The 27,080-nt window shown below is 37.0% G+C and overlaps 1 protein-coding gene and 1 non-coding gene across 5 annotated transcripts in view; one reads left to right on the top strand and one right to left on the bottom strand.

Annotated features, from left to right (window-relative positions):
• Positions 1 to 844: 844 nt before the first annotated feature.
• LOC138692628 (zinc finger protein 93-like) overlaps positions 845 to 27,080 on the bottom strand; it is a 34,826-nt gene continuing 8,590 nt past the window's right edge. For 3 of the 4 annotated variants that reach the window (XM_069815682.1, XM_069815684.1, XM_069815683.1), the window contains 2 exons: positions 22,757 to 23,127; positions 17,179 to 19,064 (listed from right to left, as the gene is read on the bottom strand). In XM_069815682.1, coding sequence (XP_069671783.1) covers positions 17,337 to 19,064; positions 22,757 to 23,127 — 2,099 coding nt within the window. In that variant the 3' untranslated portion in view covers positions 17,179 to 17,336. Of the gene's footprint in view, positions 980 to 17,178; positions 19,065 to 22,756; positions 23,128 to 27,080 lie in introns of those variants that run through there. The other variant, XM_069815685.1, reaches the window with a different exon arrangement.
• Positions 20,687 to 20,759, top strand: TRNAS-GCU (transfer RNA serine (anticodon GCU)). Its single transcript has one exon. It is a non-coding gene; the product is annotated as a tRNA-Ser (tRNA).

Here is a 27,080-nt window from a genome sequence, read left to right as displayed (position 1 = left end):
ATTAACATATCACAATACCAATACTCACAAAATTGCAACTTCATTCAGAAAACTAAAATATAAGATAGCATACAAAACAAATAATACAACACAGAAATACCTAAATAATCACATTAAATATTAAAATAAATATAATTCAACTGGAGTTTACAAATTAAAATGCAATAGTTGCCCACATTTTTACAAAGGACAGACAGGAAGATCTTTCACACAAGATATAATGAACATATTAAAGCTATAACCAAACCCTACGTCACATCAAATTATGCAGACCACATTATCAACAATAATCATGACTACAATAATATAGAAACAGATATGGAAATTTTACACATCACACCAAAAAGTTTACAATTAAACATCCTAGAACAGTACGAAATATATAAGAATACAATAGCATACCCACAACATATACTTAACATACAATTGCAGTTCAATACGCACACATTATTCGACGTCATAATACATCATAACACACAAACAGCCAGCCCCCACCATAGGAACAACACACCCCCACCCCTACCATCGACAAATGCACATCGTAGAGTCAAGATCACCAGTGGTTCAAGAGACACAGAGGATGACGTGACATAGAGTCGAAACGGGCTGTCTGTCGACGGTATATACCTTTTTTAACAATTTTAACACTTTAACGTAAGATCCTTTTTATAACAGATAGAGTGCATTGTTAGTTCATGATACCTAATATAAGAATCTGACAGGACAAAGGTAACTTAAGCACATATTTTAATACACAACAGATATAAACATACCAGAATCTGAAACACTGTCTTTGAAGTTTGTGTAAGTATTATGTTTGAATATTGTTGGCATGGCATCACTTCGAAGACAATAATTTGATTTGTAGTAGCAATCCTCCTCAAAATGGGCTGCACACAATGCCATGTTTGAATACACAAGTACTGCTGGTTTACCTAATAAATCTAATCTTCCTGCTCTTCTCAGCCATTCCTTACACCTAAAATAAACATAATACAGATTCATATAAACTTTGTCTTTGTGTTTAAGGACATGCTCTTGGTTCTATATTAATGTGTAAATATGCACTATAAACCTTTCATTTCATTACTTTATTTTAAAAATTCAAACATTACTAGTTTCCAACTTAATGTGCAAGAGGTTTTTTAGTTGGTTATTTAACGACGCTGTATCAACTACTGCAGTGGTCGTCAGAACTTGCTGAAATGGGTGGAGTGCATGAAGGGTACGGAACTCTGCTCCGTCGTGCACAAGGGATAGAGAGACAACATAACGTCAGCAGTGACGATTGCACACTAGGGCAGTGTCTTGTCAGCTGGTAAGAGACACTAGCCCAAGCGTGCAGTGTTTTGATGACAGCTGAACTATAGGGTTATTCAGCATCAATGGGATTGGTGATAGCGAGATGACATTTGGTGATATGAGGCTAAGGATTCGCCATAGATTACCTCACATTCGGCTTACAGCTGGGGAAAACTTCGGAAAAAACCCAACCAGGTAATCAGCCCAAGCAGGAAATGAATCCATGCCCAAGGGCAACTTCAGATCGCCAGGCAAGCGCCTTAGCTCTCTGAGCTATGCCAATGGCTTATATGCAAGAGGTACATATAAATTACTATGGAAATGGTCAGTCCCCTTAGTAATGCATCTTCGACCACATGACATCATCCAGGACCTCCTATATTACCGGACCTGACACTGGCATCCAAGATGGCGGCCGGAAGAGGGCTTTCGTAGATTGCAATGAGTTAAAATAAATACGGCATCGATGAGATTATTTTAACAAAATTCTCAATTAAACAATACATATTAAAGTTCCTTACACTACATAAATGAACATAGTACATTCAGTAACATAAAAATATACCTACATATACACCAATAATAAAAGAAAACAACTAATTAAAAGCTTCAATATGTTACTATTATATTAGGCTTAGGCCTATATGTTTTTATATATGAATATTGGCAATTGACCAATTAACTCTTGTAAAATTCAGATTTGTGAGGAAATAGAAGATAGTAATATAATACTGAATAGCTGCTACTTCAGGATTTAGGAAATCTTACCTGGATTATACAAATCGATTTCATCAGCAACTGGAAATTATATAATATGGAGTCCTGTCTTCCTAATCACTAAACTTTGTCACTGTATTCACTGAGATTGGTTGAAAATAGAGCTAGCTATTCACTACGTACAGTTTAACACTGTGCCCACTGATGTTGATTTAGAATGAAATGGTACTATTCACTGTAATTTCTCACTGTATCCACTGATGCTGATTTAGAATGAAATGGTACTATTCACTGTAGTTTCTCACTTTATCCACTGATGCTGATTCAGAATGAAATGGCACTATTCACTGTAATTTCTCACTGTATCCACTGATGCTGATTCAGAATGAAATGACACTATTCACTGTAATTTCTCACTATATCCACTGATGCTGATTCAGAATGAAATTACACTATTCACTGTAGTTTCTCACTATATTCACTGATGTTGATTCAGAATGAAATGGCACTATTCACTGTAATTTCTCACTATATCCACTGATGCTGATTCAGAATGAAATGACACTATTCACTGTAATTTCTCACTATATCCACTGATGCTGATTCAGAATGAAATGACACTATTCACTGTAATTTCTCACTTTATCCACTGATGCTGATTCAGAATGAAATGACACTATTCACTGTAATTTCTCACTATATCCACTGATGCTGATTCAGAATGAAATGACACTATTCACTGTAATTTCTCACTTTATCCACTGATGCTGATTCAGAATGAAATGGCACTATTCACTGTAATTTCTCACTATATCCACTGATGCTGATTCAGAATGAAATGACACTATTCACTGTAATTTCTCACTATATCCACTGATGCTGATTCAGAATGAAATGACACTATTCACTGTAATTTCTCACTATATCCACTGATGCTGATTCAGAATGAAATGACACTATTCACTGTAGTTTCTCACTTTATCCACTGATGCTGATTCAGAATGAAATGGCACTATTCACAGTAATTTCTCATTGTATCCACTGATGTTGATTCAGAATGAAATGACGCTATTCACTGTAGTTTCTCACTATATTCACTGATGTTGATTCAGAATGAAATGACACTATTCACTGTAATTTCTCACTGTATCCACTGATGCTGATTCAGAATGAAATGACACTATTCACTGTAATTTCTCACTATATTCACTGATGCTGATTCAGAATGAAATGACGCTATTCACTGTAGTTTCTCACTATATTCACTGATGTTGATTCAGAATGAAATGACACTATTCACTGTAATTTCTCACTATATTCACTGATGCTGATTCAGAATGAAATGACACTATTCACTGTAATTTCTCACTATATCCACTGATGCTGATTCAGAATGAAATGACACTATTCACTGTAATTTCTCACTATATTCACTGATGCTGATTCAGAATGAAATGACACTATTCACTGTAATTTCTCACTATATCCACTGATGCTGATTCAGAATGAAATGACACTATTCACTGTAATTTCTCACTATATTCACTGATGCTGATTCAGAATGAAATGACGCTATTCACTGTAGTTTCTCACTATATTCACTGATGTTGATTCAGAATGAAATGACACTATTCACTGTAATTTCTCACTGTATCCACTGATGCTGATTCAGAATGAAATGACACTATTCACTGTAATTTCTCACTATATTCACTGATGCTGATTCAGAATGAAATGACGCTATTCACTGTAGTTTCTCACTATATTCACTGATGTTGATTCAGAATGAAATGGCACTATTCACTGTAATTTCTCGTTGTATCCACTGATGCTGATTCAGAATGAAATGACACTATTCACTGTAATTTCTCACTATATTCACTGATGCTGATTCAGAATGAAATGGCACTATTCACAGTAATTTCTCATTGTATCCACTGATGTTGATTCAGAATGAAATGACACTATTCACTGTAATTTCTCATTGTATCCACTGATGCTGATTCAGAATGAAATGACACTATTCACTGTAATTTCTCACGTATCCATTAATGTTGATTCAGAATGAAATGACACTATTCACTGTAGCTTATCACTGTAATATCCACTTATACATACACAAGTGATTAGATAGGCTGTACAACTAAAAAGGATGAGGAATTCACAGCTTGGAGGGCACAGCAGCCTATTTTTTGAACTTGGAACACTTTCGTTGGGTTTTATTTTTGTCTTTCAATATATGCTTTTCATTTTGAACCTTGCAGTAATTATTAATAAATATTTTGGCCAATACTTGCTGCACTTCACTTAAAGTCATTTCACATTTACATATTACATCAAAATCTGTGGTATTTAATTCAAAGAAAGCCATTGCTACTGTAAATTGATGACAAGCTTCCTCTGACAGTTCAACTGTAAGAAGTCATTTTAAAATGTTTCGCTTCGTAAAATGTTAAATAGTTTATACACAGGTGTACACAAACTAACAACAAAATCGGAAGGGCATTTCAGACCACCACGGTTTAAGGCATTAAAATAAGAAAATGTTGTATTATTTTCAATTATCAAGTCCCTGGCTGTAGACAAAGTTGACACACATGATACACACTTTTCTGTATTCGATCCTAACGAGTTAAGTACACTATGAGAAACATAGCCACCAATGCAGATTAGAATTTCCTGTGTACTTCTGTCAATTTCAACTGTATGTAGATGTTCTAATGCACCATCAAACTTATTCAAGACACAGTTATAAACGAACCGTCCGCACATGGAAATTTATCTTCTCTGATAACGAAATCAGAATCAAAATGTTTTATGCAAACCACTGAGTTGTTTGTTGGGGTAAAATGTTCACAGTGAATGCTTCTTGTCCATTTATCCCTTAAATCTTTATCTTTTGGAAACAAAAATACATGTACAAACGGACTTTCTTTATCGTAATTCGATTTGCAACCTGGGACACTACACGTGCAAGGCATTTTAAGGTTAAGTCTGGTAACGACATAACAACATACTTCCAAGCTTTGTTCTCTACGAAAACAATTTATATTAATTATAATATCACAATTCTATTATTATATACTAACTTATAAACCCTTCAACGATTATACTAGAGGTAAATGATACAAGAAACACAATAAACATTCACATGAAGTACGTATACTTTCACAGTTGCGTTAACCACTCAGTTGTCCACCATGTTTGTTTACTTCCGCTCACAGTGTCAGGTCCGGTAATATAGGAGGTCCTGCATGATCCCATTCTCCAATCTAGCCAACATACATTCTCATAAACACACTACCGATATCCTATAGTCATATAGACCCAAAAATACTTCCCGACTACAACGAAAATTGCGTATTGCATTATTTACCTTTCTTCGTCTGTTGGAAAACGATGAAATACTATATTATTGTTACCACTTTTATTTATTCTATTTTCGCACATTAAAGCTCCACATGCGTATATGCCATACGTTGGAAGCTCACCATTCTCCCTGCCTTTCCATTCCATTATTAATTCTATAGGTACTGATCAAGTACAACTGCTGTCATTTAAGCAAAACGTGGAAAAACTATCCACTTAATTGAAATTCACTCCCATTATTGTGAACTATCTTACAATCTAGAATCTATCTACATTTCAACTAAACCGTTAATAAACTAATCTCGCTCAATGTTGCCAACTGAAAATTGATTACCCGGAAAATCCGCAAAAACAATAGTTCAAATTCCTTATTATCAAGAGGAAGCGTTGTCACATTATGTGATCAAGGCTAATGTTTGTTGAAAAGTAGCTAAATCCTTATTTAAGCAATAGAAAAGATAAGTTGTCGCAGAAAATAAAGTTTAAAAAATCGCTACATTGGTTACACTGATCTCGCTAACAATAATCGACTACGATTAAAAATTGTATGATCCAGTGTCACCAACTGTACGGATTTATCGAATTCTAGGGAATTTGAATGTGGAGGTCATAGGGATAATTTATACAATGTAAACTCATTGTTTTTAGAGATTTCTATAAAACTGTTTTTTTTTTTCATTTCATTTTCTACTTTAATTTATATATGTGTGTGTGTATATATATTTATATTTGAAGTCTAAGTTATATATTTTTCTTAAAATTATATTTCCTGACAAGAATAAAATATTCATTCAGTCCAGTCATATGTTCTGCCTTGGTTCTGCCCAAGGGCAGGTCTTTCACTGCAAACCCAACATTCTCCAGTCTTTCCTATTTTCTGCCGTCCTCTTAACCTCCACATATGATGTCCCAAACTCTTATCCTGTTCGCCATTCCTTCCAATGTATCCTTCAGAAAGCAATTTCTTCTCAATCAGTGACCCAGCCAATTCCTTTTCCTCTTCCCGATCAATTTCAGCATCATTAGAATAAATATGTTACTTCCCACTTATATTCCTCACTGTTATAAGTAAAGAACCAATGTCACCAGAGATTATCTGATGGCCCTTTTCATAAGTTACTATTATTATATTGTAACTTTAAAATTCAAAACAATAATGTAGTTTTATTCCTACAACAATAACTCTTCACTTTCTACAATTTAATTCTGCTCCCGTCAACAATGGGATTTCCACTCCACACAGTATTCGTTATTGCACTCCACAGACGACAATAACGATTTACTTGAATTATTGAGAACAACAATGTACTGCTAATTTTAACTAATATTCACAAAGCGCTATTTACAAATCAGAACTGCCAGTTCTCAGTTCGTTTGCCTTGGCTAGTTCTTCTAGCTGTCACTCGAGTTCACAGTATCTCGAACCACAACCTTCAGAGACAATCCGCTGAACTTCGAACTCAGGTCCCCCAACTGCGGTCCACTGCACTCGAACTCAGGGCTTCAAATGCTCACACAGCTGCGGACACACTCAAGTCGAACTCCTGTCTCGAAGCTGGCTTCACTGCTACACAAGACTGGCTTGCTGTCCACTGACTATAACAACACTCAAACGACTAAACTGCTGAAGTTCACTCGCGTGTCGTAATTTATAACCAAACTACAATGCTAGAAATTTCCACAGGTGTCCAGAGATAGCATTGTCGAATAATCTGGATTTGTCTCCTCTTTGCCGCGGTCGCTCTCTCCCCTCTCTTCTCTATGCCACAGCACATGCCCCAGGAAGCAGATGCACGCACAACCTGCCCGAATCACGGCCGACCTAGCCCTTCCTCTGCCGGTCGTGAGATCGAATCTCACGTGGCCATCACAATATTAATAAAGAGTTACTACGGTATATAATATTAATAGTAATGGGTCTTTTCCTGTTTCTTAAGAAAGTATATTTAAGATTAAAAAAAAAGAAGTGTAGAGTTGTGTACATGAGTAGGCTTGCTAGGAATCTGCTGAGCAGAAGCGGAAATATGTTGTTTTTGTTGTTTTCTAATGCCAGGCGTTTGACAATAAAGTCATTTGACCTCTTGCACTCCAATATTTTTCAAAGATATTATCATGACCAGCCAATGAAGCACAGATTTTGAGGTGTTCCGAATCCAATTCTTGGTTTGAAGAAGCGGAAATATAAGTATTTCCTTAGGCAGACATAACAGGATGATGAAATAAGCTAATTCACTACTATACTTTTCATGGGCATATGAATACTTAGTAACCATAACAAGAGAAATACATATTCAGTGGTGTCATTCTTATTTCTTAACAACCAGTTCTCTTCACTAATTACCGCAAATTTCGTAAATTTAATATGAAATAATATATATTAAATGAGATAATATTTCAGAGCAATGTGAAAGTAGTTCTTCTATATGGCTGTGAAACATAGAAAGTAATTGTAGAGATCTCTAGAAGTCTTCATAAATCGCTGTCCTAAATATCTGGTGGCCAAACAGTTTCAAATAAACAGTTATGGGAAAGAACACAAGAAGAGCACATAAACCTAAAAATAAAACGAAGGAAATGGGGATGGAATGGCCATATTCTTCAAAAAGAAAATTCTATTGAGAAAGAAGCTTTAAGATGGAACTCCCACGGCAGCAGAAAGATGAGGAGGTCAAAGGTGACCTGGAGAAGAACAGTAGAAGAGAAAATATGGAAGGCAGGGACATCATGGCCAGAAATTGCCAATATCGCTCAGAATAGAAGATGGTGGCGAAAGTTTGTTGAGGCCCTTTGCTCCAGTGGTAGATATAGGATATGATGAAATAAGATGATAATAATAATAATAATAATAATAATGGTCTACGAATAAAGGAAAATTACAATGCAACACGTGTAGAATAATTTTAAAACTCATAAATGCAGACTCGCTTCACAAAAAAAGGGAAGTACAGAATATTAACAAGACCAACTAACTTTGAATATCTGACCACACTAACAAATTATTTTGAAACACCGCATCTGCACAAGTACTAGTATAATGGTGTGTTCAGGCCATGGCGTTCCCAATTTCTTTCCTCCATTTTCTTTTTTCTTGCAGTTACTTTCGAGTTCCTGACAAGCAGCAGGTTGGCAGCATATTTCTGAACCATCTCGTTTCATTTGCTTCGAGGTCTTTCATCTCGTCTTTTGCCTCAAGTGTCCTTCACGAACTTTTTTTAGAGATGTGGTCATCCTTCACCCTCACTAGATGTCCAGCCCATTCTAATCTTCTAACATAGGGTTGCCAGTTGTCCCAATATGGCAGGACATTCCTGATTTCAGGAAATTTTCGTTGTGTCCTGCTCATACCTGTCACGGTACACAGACTGTCTTGCTTTTAAAGATATTACCCAATCCTAGGCGTAACTAAAATTGAGCACGATGCAAAACGAATTTATCACTCAGCGTGATCAGACTTGAGGGGTATGCTGATTCAAGAGAATACTCTCCTACCACTTTAAATCCGTATTTTGATATTTATATGTTAATCTAAATTTACTTAACAAAAATGTATTTTTTTAATACACCGTGTTCCGCTTATAAGTATAACAAAAGAAATAGCTATAACTTCTGAATTAATACAAGTATATAGTTGAAACCAACTGCTACAAAGAATGAAAACTGGGAATTTTTGTTACCTTATGTTCCATAAACCTCAACATGGTTTCCATTGGTGGCACGGGAAATATCCAACCGGTATTCAACCTCGACCCAAGTGTTATGAAGCATCTGTGGTGTAACATTGTTGACAGCAGCATAAATTCTTTCTTGTAAGTCTGCCAAATCACGTACTGGCGTACTGTAGACCTGGTCCTTAACAAACCCCCACAGGAAAAAATCAGGTGGTGTTAGATCTGGTGATCTGGCAGGCCATGTGATGTACGGTGATCCTCTTCCGATCCATCTTGCAGGGAATTGTTCGTCTAAGAATGTGCGAACCATGTTGGCAAAGTGTGGTGGAGCCCCATCTTGCTGGAAAATTGCTCCATCTGGGAGTTGTGGCACAGCATACAGTTGCAACATATCCAGGTACGTGTTTGCAGTGACTGTCTTTTCAGCAAAGAAATAGGGACCAATGATTCTGTCACGCATGATCCCACACCAAACATTCCATTTAGGGGAATCCCGTTGGTGTTCAATTACGACACTTGGATTTTCCGACCCCCAGATGCGACAATTGTGTCGGTTTACTTTTCCACTGACGTGGAAGGTTGCCTCATCTGAGAAACAGACTCGAGTTAGAAATGTGTCGTCATCGTCCACTTTATCCAACATTGTTTCTGCAAAGCGTTTTCGTTCCAGTTTATCATTCGGCGTAATCATCTGATGAAGTTGCAGCTTGTACGCTCGCAAACGCAATCTTTTATGGAGCACTGTATGCACTGTTGTTGGTGGGATGTTCAACTGCACACTAGCCTGTCGAATGGATTTCTGCGGGCTTCTCTGAAATGCCTCGCGAATGCGTTCGACATTTTCGTCAGACACTTTACGCTTGGAATGTTTACCTGCATTAGACAACAAACTTCCTGTTTCTCTGAGCTGCCTATCCCATTTCATTATTGAGACGTACGTCGGTACAGCTTCCCTCGGTCTAAGATTGTACTGACGGCGAAACAAGCGCTGTACACGAATTATGGATCTATGTTCTGCTAATGACAGCACACAAAAGGCTTTCTGCTGTGGCGTCCACATGCTGACTGACTAAAGATACGATACGAATTCTCTTATTTAATGATCTGCGCATGCGTGAGTCTTCTAAAAATAAGTAACAACAATGGATTAAAACTTCCCAATTTCCTCTTTACAATGGTACCAATCTTAACCCATTTGCATGCATTGTTATGAAATTATAACTATTTCTTTTATTATACTTATAAGCGGAACACGGTGTATTAAATTGTCACATTAAATGATACAATATTTTAAATTATAACTATGTAATGATGATAGGCCTAAATATTAATTAAAATGCTAAAAAAGTAATTATTTATCCTATACATACATACGCTACAGTGTATTAATACATTATTAATAAGTCACTTGTATATCAGCTGCATTAAAATGTCCCGCTTTGATATTTTAAAAATCTGGTAACTATATTCTAACACATGTATAGGTTAACAATGCTAATCTTCATGCAAGGCACAGAGTTCAAGATTATACCTGATTCTCCACACTCCATTGGAACGATATTGGGCCAAATATCTTAAGATTTTTCTTTCAAAGCAATCAATCATATTTATCTCACTCTGTAGAAAGGTACAAGTCTGACATCCATATGTGATAATGGTCTGTATATTAATGCCTTTTCTTCAGTTCTAGGGCACTGCCAATATCATTTGTATGCGTATGAAATTCAAGTATACATACACTCTCGACCTAATGCCCTCAATGAAAGTTTATCGAGCCTCAATGACGATACTTTGTTAATCAATAATTGGGCAATAAAATTTGGGCTAAATATGAATCCAGATAAAACTCAAGCCATTCTCTTGGGGCAGCAAAAGCTTTTAATATGAACACCCTTCAGCCTGTCTCTCTTAACAACACAATCATTCCTTTCAATGTTACTCTAAAAAAAAAACTCGGCATCTATTTCGACTCTAATATGAACTGGAATACGCAAATCAGATATATCTGTAGGAAAGTTTTCTCTATCATGCATTCTTTGAAACCTTTGAAAAATTTCCTTCCTACTAAACTCACAGAAATTCTAGTAGAGACCCTTGTGATGCCTCAGTTTGACTACTGTGACGTTTTATATAGCAACCAAAGTGCTGAACTTTTTCAAAAACTTCAATGTGTGAATGTCTGCATCCGATTTATTTTCAATATCCGTCAAAATGGTCATTATTGGAATATTTTCCACTGGCTCTCCTGATTCTACTTGCAAGATAGATGTTTAGTACATTCTCTTTGCCTGCTATACCGAATTATACAGGATTCCACACCCAACTACCTTGCCTCTCGATTTACTCTCCTAGCTTCGCATCATAATCATAATATACGTTCACAGCACGATCTGTTGCTATCGATACCACGTCATCAGACATCTTTGTACTCACGTTCTTTCTCAATAGCCATGGCCTGCTCATGGAATTCGCTGCTGCTGGAAATCAGGGGTAGTCTTAGTCCTCAGTCGTTTAAAATTAGATTATTCAGGAATATTTTAAATGCACAAAATTAGTTTTTTGGAGGTATAATTTTTTATTAGTATTTTAAATACAGTCATTACTCAACATCTCAGTGGGCAGTGTGTACACTACATTCATGAGCATCTGGGATATAGAAAGACGTGGTCATGGTGGGTGCCAAGGCAACTGGGATACAGAAAGACGTGTTCATGGTGGGTGCCAAGGCATCTGGGATACAGAAAGACGTGTTCATGGTGGGTGCCAAGGCATCTGGGATACAGAAAGACGTGTTCATGGTGGGTGCCAAAGGTATCTGGGATACAGAAAGACGTGTTCATGGTGGGTGCCAAGGCATCTCGGACACAGAAAGACGTGTTCATGGTGGGTGCCAAGGTATCTGGGATACAGAAAGACGTGTTCATGGCGGGTGCCAAGGCATCTGGGATACAGAAAGACGTGTTCATGGTGGGTGCCAAGGCATCTGGGATACAGAAAGACGTGTTCATGGTGGGTGCCAAGGCATCTGGGATACAGAAAGACGTGTTCATGGTGGGTGCCAAGGCATCTGGGATACAGAAAGACGCGTTCATGGTGGGTGCCAAGGCATCTGGGATACAGAAAGATGTGTTCATGGTGGGTGCCAAGGCATCTGGGATACAGAAAGACGTGTTCATGGTGGGTGCAAAGGCAACTGGGATACAGAAAGACGTGTTCATGGTGGGTGCCAAGGCATCTGGGATACAGAAAGACGTGTTCATGGTGGGTGCCAAGGCATCTGGGATACAGAAAGATGTGTTCATGGTGGGTGCCAAGGCATCTGGGATACAGAAAGACGTGTTCATGGTGGGTGCCAAGGTACCTGGGATACAGAAAGACGTGCTCATGGCGGGTGCCAAGGCATCTGGGATACAGAAAGACGTGTTCATGGTGGGTGCCAAGGCTTCTGGGATACAGAAAGACGTGTTCATGGTGGGTGCCAAGGCATCTGGGATACAGAAAGACGTGTTCATGGTGGGTGCCAAGGCATCTGGGATACAGAAAGACGCGTTCATGGTGGGTGCCAAGGCATCTGGGATACAGAAAGACGTGTTCATGGTGGGTGCCAAGGCATCTGGGATACAGAAAGACGTGTTCATGGTGGGTGCCAAGGCAACTGGGATACAGAAAGACGTGTTCATGGTGGGTGCCAAGGCATCTGGGATACAGAAAGACGTGTTCATGGTGGGTGCCAAGGCATCTGGGATACAGAAAGACGTGTTCATGGTGGGTGCCAAGGTATCTGGGATACAGAAAGACGTGTTCATGGTGGGTGCCAAGGCATCTGAGATACAGAAAGACGTGTTCATGTTGGGTGCCAAGGCATCTGGGATACAGAAAGACGTGTTCATGTTGGGTGCCAAGGCATCTGGGATACAGAAAGACGTATTCATGGTGGGTGCCAAGGCAACTGGGATACAGAAAGACGTGTTCATGGTGGATGCCAAGGCATCTGGGATACAGAAAGACGTGGTCATGGTGGGTGCCAAGGCAACTCACAAAGCTACTCAGATGGAATCGTCTTTCATGCATTTGATGCAGTTTCATGAGGAAGATGCACCATTCTTGCACTGTATCGTTAAAGGAGATGAAGCCAGCATCCATGTCATGGAAACATGCATCATCCCCATCTCACAAGAAATTCCGAACACCTCAATTTGCAATGGAATAAAGTTTGTCCATGAGAGATCTTGTTACCTTATCTTTTGAGGCACTTTTGTACAATATTTAAAACAGATCATTTTTGCAGTGGGTCTGAAAAACATTACTGAAACAAAATTATTTTTAAAAAAAGTTGAAACATTCCAAAATAGAAATTTGACTATCTTTCACATCATAATGATTCTTTTTCAGATAGTTTATATAAGGAATAGTAAATTTAATTTTTTGACACACTGACATAACATTATTTTTCCCCAAAGTGTCTTTTTTGAACCTCTCACAACATTGAGCCATATCTTGAGACTCATTAGTGAAGAACAAAAAACGAGTATGCAAATATTTTCACCTAGCATCCAACTCAGTATCCATCAGGAAATGCATTAAAAAAAAAATCTAAAAAACAGTTATACACAAATGAATTTTCAAATATTTGAAAACTTCTGCAACATGTATCAAAGTACAGACAACCTACTCTTAGGCCGGGATTATGATCGACGTTCGTTTGTGTTACGTTACGTTGTGTTCATCTGTACATTGAATTTCTACTGAACGTTCATAGGCTGTGTATTATGATCGACGTTCGTGACAACTATCACGCTCTGCCGGCCATAATGAGTACTGAAATGCACACGTCTGTCAGTCAGTCAGTCAGCTGATCGTGATTAGCATTGAATTTTATGGTAACTTTGAGATAAATAAAATAGGCCTACCGGTATTACAAAAATATTTTACGACAGAATAACATAGAATGACAATAATAATAATAATAATAATAATAATAATAATAAAACCATATACCGGTACTTGGGAAGACTGTTGTACCTTGAAACACTTTTCACCTTTTTTTTAATTTTGAGAAATAAAATATTTTAAATGAAAAATGCTTGAAATAATTATTGAAGTTTCCTTTACAACTTTACTTTACAAGATTTTATTTCTTGGTTTTGTTGTTAGAAAACATATATCAATGAATGAAATGTTTACTTCTGGTATAAAAAAAATTGTTTTGTCCACAGAACTCACACTTTGCAATAAATAAAACCGAAATTACGACCAGAGCTACTGAGCGACTTTCTCTACAATCTACTTCAGTTTGAGTCCTCTGGGTAGCAGCAAAAATTAAAAAAAAAACAACAAAAAATGTTCAAAGCTATACTATGCTGAAGGTACAACAGTCTTCCCTACTAAATAGTTGGACTAGTGCGAATTACGAATATATTATTTGTGAGGTAAAAGCCCCTTTATTTCGGGTTAAAATAAAATAACGTATCTAAAATAATGTAAATAAATTATTTAAAAGATAAAAAAAAATAGGTTTACCCCAGGTTCGAACCAGGGCCCATCTACACCGCAACCAGTCTCTTTACCATTACACTATGGGGATATAAGAAGTACAATTGTTGAATTAGGCGTTATGAAGGCTTTCATGTTTGCTGCCTATAATGTTTAATCTTAAACAAAATGTGTTTTATGCCATATAGAGGAAATGTATTCATGTGATGTGACATATTCAATCAAGGATCGTTTCTTGTATAATGTAATTTTTAATTAATATGATTTTATTTAATATTTCAGTAGCAATATGGCGCATCTACAACTAAAGAAGAGTGAAAATATATGAAGGGCTTCTGTTTGGTGATTGGTTGAAGTTCAGCTTACGTTTCTTTGCATTTGTAAAAGCTTGTCCTTGGCAATTTTGAATCAATGCCATCATGCGTTCATTCATTCTAACGTTGATCGTAATGAAATACACGGAGCTTGTATTTGTCGAACTTAAACGTACTTCACCGCAATGTAACGTAACGCAAATGAACGTTGATCGTAATCCTGGCCTTAGTAACTGCCGAAACCACACTTTCTTTCAATTCTTCACTTATTTCTATAGAATTAGAATCAATAAACTCCGTGACAAGATGATCCTCACAATTGAATAGCCACCCAGAACAAGGTTGCAACCAGCAAATACTAAATTCTTAAAAAATGAGGAAAAACACATTGTACTGCAGATACTTTTACAGTAGAATCCCGATTATCCGTCACCCTATTATCCGATTGGTGTATTAACCGGCTGTTTTTCTCTAGTTTTTTTTCTTTTCTTTTCTTTTTTTTTTTTGCTGCAGAAATATATTAAATGCTGCACATTGTATTAGCACGTTATTTTTTTCTAGAGAGTGTTATTAGAAGCTTTTTCCTTTACAGAGTGTGGTCTACTGTTCGAATTGTCGTACAGTATAACTTCTATATGAAAATTTAATTTAATTTAATGTTTTGTACTGGTGTCAAAAGAAATCTCATTGTGCTAAGAATGGGGAAAAAAGTGTAAATAATTTAGTGGTTTGGGGAAAGAGAAACCATGGCTCATCTCGCATCAGAATACAAAATTGGAGTGTATAAAGTATTTAAATCTACAACACGAGACCTCCACTACTCATATCTCCCGCGGACAGCCAGCCATTGCAAGGAGTTTCCTTGTCCCTTAAAAACCTGTCGTTGATAACCAGACTTAAATTAGTGAACTTCTGATCCACTATCTAGCATGTTAAACACAACACAACAAAGGGAATTATTAAAGTATAAAAATATTATTCACTAAATTTACAAAAATCTTTTTTGGTACAGATTATCAGACTTCTTCAATTAACCATTCAGCCCATCCCCTTCATTACCATGGATAATAGAGGTTCTACTGTAATTGTTTAGAGCAAGGTTGGCAATCAGACATGTGTGCTGATTTTAATACGAGTACAAGCATTACACATAGCGCATCATTAACAACCATTATTCACGAAAAAGTCTACTTATGAGAAATGAGGGTTGTTCTCGGTGGCTATTCAATTATTGCTCCTTTTGCTACTACCTTTACTAGTTTCCCTAGCTGGAACGAAAATTATTCCACAAATCCACATTGGTATTTCGACAAAATTTTTATTACACTGTGCGTATCTTTCGAACATTTTTCTCTCTCTACACGAAATTTCGATGCTTCATGAGACTAGCGGGACACAATGGGAACCTTTTGCGTGTAGTAGCAGAATTCACCACCAGAGCACACCAGGGGCTAATCCGGTCCCACATGGTGCGCTAATGTGCTTCTGCTTCATTGTTACATGACATTGCAGGACGTTTATTTCCGAACATAACTTTACGCTCTCTATTAATTTATGCAAAAGTGTGAATAATGGAGAATTACGATGAATGGAGTTTAACTCAATTGAAAAATGAATTACACCGAAGGAAAGCGAGAATTTATGGCAAGAAAGCAGATTTTGTACAGAGGTATGTTCCTAGACCTAAAGTTTTATATTATTACATTTACGTCATTACAAAATTGAGGATTGTATTGAATTTAAATTCAGTGAGAATATCTCTTATTTAAATTCTGATATGTAGGCCTAACATTTGGTAAAAAAATTCTTGTTTCAGGCTGAAAGATTACGTTGTAACCTTCAACCAATGTGACATCATTCCTAGTGAAGATGATAGGCCTACGTTTGAAATGGATTTTCCACATCCTTCTTTGTATCGGGATATTAATAGCGATACTGTACTTCCTGCCATATCGGACGACTGCATTAAGGTTTATTTGCAGCTGTGTAAAAAACGAGACTGTGATATGGGGATGAAAATGTATAATGAAAAATATTTATTGTGTGTTCGTTTGGCATCAGTGAATTCGATTTCTTTTGTAAAAAGCAGAGTTGCATCCTCATATAAAAGTAATATAGTTTATAATGTTGATGTGAAAGTGAAAGACTCTTTAACTGACAAATGTGATACAATATAAACAAAGCAGACGCCATGCTGTCAGACCTGGACCGGGTTAGCCCCTGCTGCCATCTGTCGGGACACCATGACAAAGAGGTTCCCATTGAGGAGTGCACACCTGCATGTCTTTCCAAATTCCAAATGCAGAAATCAATAATGTATTTATACAATGACTCTTTTATTAGACTGTATTTATGACACAAATTGAAAAATCTTTTTAATTTCTTTGTAACAAAGATAATAAACAAATGTAAATTAATAAATAACATATTTCATAAAGAGCTTAACATTTCTTACTGTACTTATCTGTTTATGTTAATTTTCATTCTTTTTTATACCAGAATGTGTTTTCGTATGTCTTTGCATGTCAATTTTATGGGCAAATGCCTTCCCGCAGATAGAACAAGGATAGGGACGCTCTCCTGTGTGTGTCCGTTTGTGGGCAATCAAAGTTGTTTGCCGATTGAATTTACGGTCACAATGTGGGCAATGGAAAGGAAAAATGTCTTGATGAAATGCAATATCATGTGAACGAAGAGCATGTTTAGATTTGAATCTTCTATGACAAATGGTACATGCAAATGGACGATTATCACTATGACTTTTACTATGTTGTCCAAGCTGTTCTTTAGTCAAAAAAGACTTCGAGCAATGTTCACAAGAATATGGCCTGTATTCCTTATGAACTCGTCTCACGTGTTTCAGCATGTTACATATTCCAAACACATGCTCTGAGCAAACTTTGCATTTCGCACGGGGACCCTTTAAATAATTTGATGGTACCTTCTTCCGTCTGCATGGATTTCCATGTTGCAACAACTGTTGCTCATTGAGGAAGCATCTGTTGCATTGTTCGCATGCATATAAAGAACATGTTTCATGTGCTGTCCTCATGTGTTTGAGCATGTTACTTGTCCCTGTGACACTTACTAGACACACTTCACAGTGCAAAATCTGTTCCATCCGATATTCTTTCGCAGATTCATTTATTTCATCTACAGAATGCTCCTTTGTTCTATGCTCCTCCATTGTATCTCTTGTAAGAAATGTTTTGTAACAAACAACACAGATAATGTTTTTACAGGTTACTTTCAGATGCCTCGACCTGTTATGATTGTTTGAAAAAGTTTTCAAGCAAATTGGACACCTGCACGTTTTGACTTTAGTATGACAATTCATGTGCCCATTTAATGCCTTCTTCCGTTTAAACACTTTTCCGCATATTTCACAAATAAATGTCCTAGTTGAGTGACAGTACATGTGACTCGCAAGTGTAGTAGTGGAAGAATAGCATAAGCCACAAACAGTACACTGATATGGTTTTTCTCCAAGATGAGATCGTACATGACCTTCCAGAATTGACTTAGAAGAAAGAACTTTACCACACAAATCACAAATGAATCTCGTGTCAGTAATGTGCGTCTTTTTGTGTTTAGTTAATCTAGCATTACTATGAAATTTCTTATCACATTCAGAGCAACTGTAACTAGGAGGGTTATGTCGCAATTGATGATTTTCAAAACTTTCTTTTAATCGAAATGATTCTCCACAATATTCACAAATAAACGGTTTCTCATTTGTGTGACAGCGGATATGGTCGATTAATTTGTGTTTTTGTGAGAACGACCTGTCCACTTTATTGTCTTGACACCCGGATACTTCAGCAATCACAATTTCAGACGAGTTCTCACTGTTAAAAACAGACTCCTCAACATTCATGTCTTCATTTTCCTCAATCTCAGTCCAAGTATCAGTAGCTTCCCTCGTATATTCTTTATCCTCATGATGATTATCAGTTTCTCCATTATCATCAAATAGATCATAATAGGAACAATCATCTTCTTCATTCATTTCAGTATTAACAGGTACTTCAGAGTCACTGTTGACAGTTTCAATGTTGTAGCCAGCTGATTTTATAAATCCTAAAGTTTCTTGCAGTTTAGTATCAGCTTCAATAAACTGTGATTTTATTTTTGCACAGGTATAAAGTTTGTTTGCACATGGTTTGCACATGTGCTGTGGAAGTCCATCATTCAGATGTACCTGTAAAATGTGAAAATCTGTAGTTGACATGAAAATATCTTACATATTACAATTCCTTTTATCTTACCAATATCCTACTGCTCACACTAAATGTGGAGGCAAACAAAAGTAACAGGTACGAAACTCTCCTATCGATTATTGGAAAAGTAATACAGAGTGATTTATATAGAACTGACACATTTCTTTCTTTCTTTATTTCAAAACGAATGATGCTAGCCACAATTTGTTATGCCTCAAATGTAGAGTATCTTTGGGAGATTACTAACCTCTATAGCAAATGTTGAAAATGCTTTATTTATTCGGCTGCAAATTCACTTAATGACCAGTTTTTAACGTCAAATTAAGCAGGAGTTTTGATTCCCTGTCACGAGATGGGCAGATGTTTATTCTTTACTCCTTATTGTTGGCAACTGTTTTCGACATTTTGTTTTAGTCACTGAAAATGCAGTACACATTAAATCAATGGCTCTTCCTTGTGAAGCAATACTGGATTACGAATTCAATTACAGCTACTCAAAGGGCATACCAGAGAGAATTTGGTGTTCGCAATCTCCCCCAAACAAGCACAATACTGGGACTGGTAAACAAATTCGAAACAACTGGATCTCTGAAAGAATATGACAAATATACAGAATAAAGAATAAACATCTGCGCATCTCGTGACAGGGAATCAAAACTCCTGCTTAATTTGATGTTAAAAACTGGTCATTAAGTGAATTTCCAGCCGAATAAATAAAGAATTTTCAACATTTCCAATAGAGGTTAGTAATCTCCAAAAGATACTCTACATTTGAGGTATAACAAATTGTGGCTAGCATCATTCGTTTTGAAATAAAGAAAGAAAGAAATGTGTCAGTTCTATATAAATCACTCTGTACAACTAGCAAAAGTATAATGTAGAAAATTGCCATATTTTTTATGCTATTATGAATTCATAGTTGAAATAGGATTTTTCGTTGTCACTGGGGACCGAACCTAGGACCTCTCAGCTTAGTGCGCTATATTCTCTTACCAAATGAGCTATACCAGGAATCCATTCACAGTACCGGTTCGAATTCCTCTCCTTAGTTCATTTATGGCTTACTCTGTATTTTAGACATTATGTCATTGTATAAGAGTGTATATAAACGATTTTTGCGGCCATTTCAAAATCAGTTATTGTACTATTCGAACCAGTACTGTGGATGGATCTGCAGCATAGCAAAAATAATAAGCAATATGGCTAACAGTACATAACTGTTGTTAGAATGACTATACAAGTCATTTAATACACAAATATGCAACTGTAAGCACTTGTTTTGACATTGTTAACATACTGGAAGAATTGGATCAGTGTTGGGTAGAGTTCCCGGGTAGCTCAGTTGGTACGTTAAATCAAAGGTCCCGGGTTCGATGCCCGGCCCCGGAACAATTTTTCCCCTCGAAATTATTCAAATCAACTTTACAGGGAGTTATACCTGAAATCTTGATTTGCATAATACACGTCACTGTTCGTTAACAGAAAACCACAATTTAAGTCACATGGAGTTAGTGTGCACTTGAAGTTGGTTGCTTGACGGTTGTCAGCCCACTTTGAGGTCTGTGGATATAGAGGGAAAAATTGGATCGGTGTCGGGTAGAGTTCCCGGGTAGCTCAGTTGGTAGAGCGTTGGTACGCTAAACCAAAGGTCCCGGGTTCGATGCCCGGCCCCGGAACAATTTTTCCCTTGAAATTATTCAAAAAAACTTTATCTGCCCCCATCAGAATGTTTGCTTGTCAGAGAAGGTGAGTGAGTGACTTGGGAAATAATATTTAATTTACCTTCTTACTGTGAAAAGTATGTGAGTGCTCACGAAGAAATGAATTATTGACATCTCATCTCAAGTGTTGCTATAGCAGCAGCAAGTCATCAAGAAAACGGAATTTGAGCTCTAGTTATGGCAGCCATAACTACAAGAAAATAAATAATTTCTATTTCAAAACTACCCTTTAATAATTCCAAATAATAAATATAATTTCATCTTCCAAAATTCAATATCCATGAAATTGCCATTAATAAACAAACATCCCCAGGGGTGGGGAACTCATATTGTAAATAGGACAGCTGCATAAAAGCAACTCGGGTAAGGGGACAGGCTGTGTGCCGGTTCTGGCCATAGATAATACCTGAACATAGACACTGACACTTAACAATATACACTAGTGCCCAAAGTTAAGCATAATTCGTAAAACAGAGAACTGAAAGGGAAAATGGTGAGCAATCACTGTAAAACTTTCTCACAGTGTGTGCCGCATCGTACTTGTGCATAGGGAGGGGGTACTCCAACCTCCGCCTGCCCTCCGAATAAACACATGTTTAGAAGGTAAGCAAACAGACCCAGTGCCACTCATTCGTTCTTGTTCTCTCATTGTGAACAGAGGGTAGTTTCTTATCACAGTGTATACAGGACAGCACCAACATGCCACAGAGACGCCAACTGGAATCTGTTTTGAAGGGTGGAATAATCGGACGTCTGGACCGAAGTCTCTGGAGCCCTGAATGTGGCACAAAGTGTCATTTCCAGGCTTTGGCGACGGTTCGAAGACACAGGAGATGTTCGTCGTATGCCTGTACAAGGTCGTCCACAGGTCAAAACGCCGCAAGAGGACCTTAACAGCACGACTTAATCAGACGATGCCTGCAAGGCAACTGTCTCCTGAGATTGCAGCCGCCTCAGGCGTTCGAGTTTCCAGGCAAACTGTATACCGGAGGCTCAGAGCAGGCGGTCTCTATGCCAGACGACCAGCAGTGTGTGACCAGCTCACTCCAATACACATAAGGAACTGTTTACAGGGGAGTCGGCAACATCAACATTGGACCTTGGATGAATGGAGGAACGTGCTATTTACAGACGAGTCCAGATTCAGTGTGACCAATGATTTCCGTCGCACAATAATCTGAAGAGAACGTGGAACCAGGTTTCATCCCACAAACATCGTGAAAAAACGCCCATTTGGTGGTGGAGGCGTACTGGTGTGGGCAGGCATAATTTTCAATGCACATACAGATCTGCACATCTTCGCAGTTGGTACTGAGAATGCCTAGAGATACAGAGACGAGGTATTCGAACATGTGCGACTTTTCTGAGGTGCAATTGGTCCACACTTCATCTTTATGGACGACAATGCAAGTCTGCATAGAGCCAACCTGAAGGACGAGTATCTTGAGGGGGAAGATATCCAGCGCATGGACTGACCAGTGATGTCCCCGAATCTGAACACTATAGAGAATGCCTGGGATGCATTAGGAAGGCGAGTTGCAACCCGCCAGCCTCTACCGAGGAAACTTCCACCCCTCCATAATGCTCTTCGTCTGGAATGGGAACAGCTGCCTGCAGAGCCTTGAACCACCTGATAGAGGGCATGCCACGATGCTGCGACGCCTGTGTAGTCATGACGGTAACCACACCCCATATTAACCGCTCTGCACCATCATTATTGTGGAAGTGATAGTCAGATTTTGTATCCTAATTGTGTAAAATGTTTCCCTAGGCCACAATAAGACAAAATTTGCTGATATGTGTTACTCTGTTACATACCAGATCCTGTGTGATTCATTTGTACAAGTTTGGTGCCATTCTGATAGGTTGGGAACAAAATATTGAATTATGCTTAACTTTTGGACACTAGTGTATATGCAGTGCTAACAAAATAATACAGTAGATATACTCACCAAGCCAGGAATTACTTCATCCAGTAAACTCATCCAACCAATTACCGACTGTTTTGGATGTGATTCATTAGTACATGCACAGAGCCTACATATTTGTGATGGAATTTCATCCCATGAAAAAACGGCTTCTGTGTATGGATGGATCACTCTGTTTACAACTTCACCAGAATCTATATCTTGCTCTTCACATACGGCATCGAGTATTCCATCATTGGCATAAGAATGATCCTGCATTGTAGACTCTTGAAACACAACACCTTCCTCTTCATTCTGTCTTGAATCTGACGCAGTATTGCTGTCGTTTACAGCAATAAAAACGATTTCCTTTGCATTTATGCAATATGAATGATCAAAAGACTGTAGTAATGTCCCTAGAGGTAAAAAATATAAACTGTATTAGTCATGGAATTTCAATCATTCCTAACCATGAGGCATGTTCACAAAGCAAGCACTGTTTCTGCAATCTCTTGCGCATATTTTTTGCGGAGCATCAAGATTATCTCTTTGTGCCATGTGGAGTTATTTATTCATTCACTAGAAAGCCACAATCAACTATTGACCAGATATTTTGTATTCGACAGATAATGGAGAAAAAATGGAGTACAAGGGTACAGTGCATGAGTTATTCATACATTTCAAAAAGGCATATGACTCGGTTAAGAGAGAAGTTTTATATGATATTGAATTTGGTATTCCCAAGAAACTAGTTCGATTAATTAAAATGTGTCTCAGTGAAACGTTCGTATAGGTCAGTTTCTGTAAGATGTGTTTCCAATTCACTGCGGGCTAAAGCAAGGAGATGCACTATCACCTTTACTTTTTAACTTTGCTCTAGAGTATGCCATTAGGAAGGTCCAGGATAACAGAGAGGGCTTGGAATTGAACAGGTTACATCAGCTGCTTGTCTATGCAGATGACGTGAATATGTTAGGAGAAAATCCACAAACGATTTGGGAAAACACGGGAATTTTACTGGAAGCAAGTGAAGAGATAGGTTTGGAAGTAAATCCCGAAAAGACAAAGTATGTGATTATGACTCGTGACGGGAATATTGTACGAAATGGAAATATAAAAATTGGAAATTTATCTTTTGAAGAGGTGGAGAAGTTCAAATATCTTGGAGCAACAGTAACAAATATAAATGATACTCGGGAGGAAATTAAACACAGAATAAACATGGGAAATGCCTGTTATTATTCGGTTGAGAAGCTTTTATCATCCAGTCTGCTGTCAAAAAATCTGAAAGTTAAAATTTATAAAACAGTTATATTACCAATTGTTCTGTATGGTTGTGAAACTTGGACTCTCACTTTGAGAGAGGAACAGAGGTTAAGGATATTTGAGAATAAGGTGCTTAGAAAAATATTTAGGGCTAAGAGGGATGAAGTTACAGGCGAATGGAGAAAGTTACACAACGTAGAACTGCAAACAATGTATTCTTCACCTGACATAATTAGGAACATTAAATCGAGACATTTGAGATGGGCAGGGCATGTAGCACATATGAGCGAATCCAAAAATGCATGCAGAATGTTAGTTAGAATGGGAGGGAGGAGGGGGAGAAGCCCTTTGGGAAGGCCGAGACGTAGATGGGAGGATAATATTAAAATGGATTTGAGGGAGGTGGTATATGATGGTAGAGACTGAATTAATCTTGCTCAGGATAGGGACTGATGGCGGACTTATGTGAGGGTGGCAATGAACCTCTAGGTTCTCTAAGTATGTTAAAACAAATGAATGACCTATCATCTGTGAAATATGATCTGTAATTGTGTCTTTAATGTTAGGAATGTGTGGCCATATGAAATTCAATACCAGGTCGTAAAGTGTATATGAGAATGCAAAGATTTGATGGTAATGGTTACAAAATGAGTTCGGATGTTCAACAAAGGACGAGACAATTCCCCACTGGAATCTCCTGCTCACATTAAAAACCTCATCACCTTATTTGCATGAATTAAATGGACAAACCCCATACAGTCCTGAACTTGGTGTCAAAGTTAATCTTTTCATGCGTCTGAAGAAGTTCCTAGTCAGCCAGTATTTTGAGGATGATGATGATGATGATGATGATGATGATGATGATGATCTAAAAGATGTAGTGCAGAAGTGGCTAACATAACAAATGGCTGCATTCTATGAAGATAATTATTATAAGTGTTTGAAGAATGCTAGCAACCATGTACAAATGTTATTTAAGGTATGCAGAATTTGACATAAATACAGTATTTAAAAATGTACAACTTTTTAGTAGCCAGACGTACTTAATTTCTGAACACACCTCGAACACATATGGAAATATTATATTTGCACAACATAATTACCAGAAGAAATTTAAGAGTACCACAACATTAAAAAGTTTTTACTCGGCAAATTAAATTAATAATAATTACAACAACAACAACAACAACAATAATAATAATAATAACAATAGCATGCAATGTTCGTTTAAATTCATAATTGAAGACCTCTTTGGAGAAAGTATGTAACATCAAATTAATGAAATATGTGACTTAACTGGAAAAAGTAATTTTGAAGCATTCATTTATAACAATAAATGACTGCATCCAAATAGCTGAATATATAGTGAGAGTCACATAAAGGTGCGTACACACTTAGCGAACGAACAACGAACGAATGATGAAGCAAAACTTCGTTGTTCGTTCGCTGTTTGAAGCGACGTACAAATCATCAGCAAATTGTCAGAAAACATTCACATTCGCTGATTATCCGCTATAAAGGCAGACGAAAATATAATTATAGCAAGTGCAGGCCTGTTTCATAAACACAGTAATAATATTAAGTAATAGTATTGCAGTCATGAAAACAATTTTATTAACCGACTAAATTCTGTTTCATAAACGTTTTGCACGAGTCATAAAATACGTACAGTAGCCAGATGATTTGAGGTTAAGGCTGACAAACATAACCAAGTTTGTCTGCACTCTACAGCTATTTATATTATTCTCTCTGTTAACAGTTGTTGAATGAAATAAGTTTTGAAGTACTATCTTTAATAGCAACAACAGAGTAAATCGTAATATGTGTGAAGGTTTGGGAGACAATTTATTTCAGATAAGATTGTAAATCACTGCAACTCGAAGTTATTGTTTCTGTTATTTGATTCAGTTGATTTACGAGTAAAAGAAACAATATGATAAATCTAAAATATTGTGAACAGATATTTATCATTCCTAATTGTTCACGTCTCTGCTGTTGTAAAGTTTGCAATTCCAAAAACAGTGTATCAGTGACAGAAGCGTGTGTGTGCGCGCGCGTGTGTAAAACTTGGACCTCGTTATCTAAAGAAGTACCATATGAAAATGTTAAGCAGTGAAAACTTTCGATGACAATATTGTACCAGCCTTAAGGACAGTGTTAACGACAGGGTTAGTGGACCCTGCAAAGCGTCTTATGTAAGATATTTCAAGTTCCGTTATAATTCGGAATACTGCGCAAGTACTTATATAAAAAGACTTAAAAATTATTGGTGCAAGCGTAAATAAATACACATAAAAATTACTCTTTTACCAAAAATAAATAAGTAATGCAATAACGACATAAGTACTTACGCGGTGAAGTCGGTCCTAGAAAATATAGTGTTTGAGTTTGAAGGTGTGGATGTTGTAAAAGATTAATGTTATGACGAAATTAATAAAAATACTGAAATTGTCTTAATGGGTTTTTATTGCTGATTATGTTGTAAGTAGTATTTTCAAGAAGTTACCTGACTATACAAAATGCAAATACATATGTTCTAATTAGAGATTGTGATGTGGAATTGTGGATACGGTACCTATAAATCTCGTAAGTTAATTTTAGTTTATGCCCTCAATAGGGATGGTTTAAAGTAGTCCACATATTTTGTAATAGATCTACTTGTTGATATATGTATGCAAAAGATTTTGGCTCACCAAGATCTTCACAATGTTAATTAGTGAAGAGTATATAGATTCAGGTTGTCACAAGTATACATTGAAAAAACATTTCAATAGGTACAGAAAATATTAATATTACTGTATTTTGTGATGTAGATGTCCCATAGGCATATATTTCTGAACAATTATTATAATTTAAAAAATGACGAGAAAGGAGGGAAAAACGTTAAGTTTAATCATTCAAATAACATAAAATAATGTAAAATATACAGTAATTACTTTCTAACAGTTCTATACTGTAATTGAATTTAATTTAGGTTTCATCCTTTCCAATTGTTCCTCTTTTACAATTAGATAAGATAGTTTTCAATTTCAGCCTGGTCCACCTACATTGGCGCCTATGACAGTTTGTAAGTATTTTTAAGTATGGAGAGGGACTTTGTTAG

Source organism: Periplaneta americana, chromosome 17 (assembly GCF_040183065.1).
Source record: "Periplaneta americana isolate PAMFEO1 chromosome 17, P.americana_PAMFEO1_priV1, whole genome shotgun sequence".
In the NCBI taxonomy this organism is placed as follows: Eukaryota; Metazoa; Arthropoda; class Insecta; order Blattodea; family Blattidae; genus Periplaneta; species Periplaneta americana.
The sequence above is the reverse complement of the archived record's forward strand: the minus strand, read 5'-3'. Positions and strand labels throughout refer to the sequence as shown.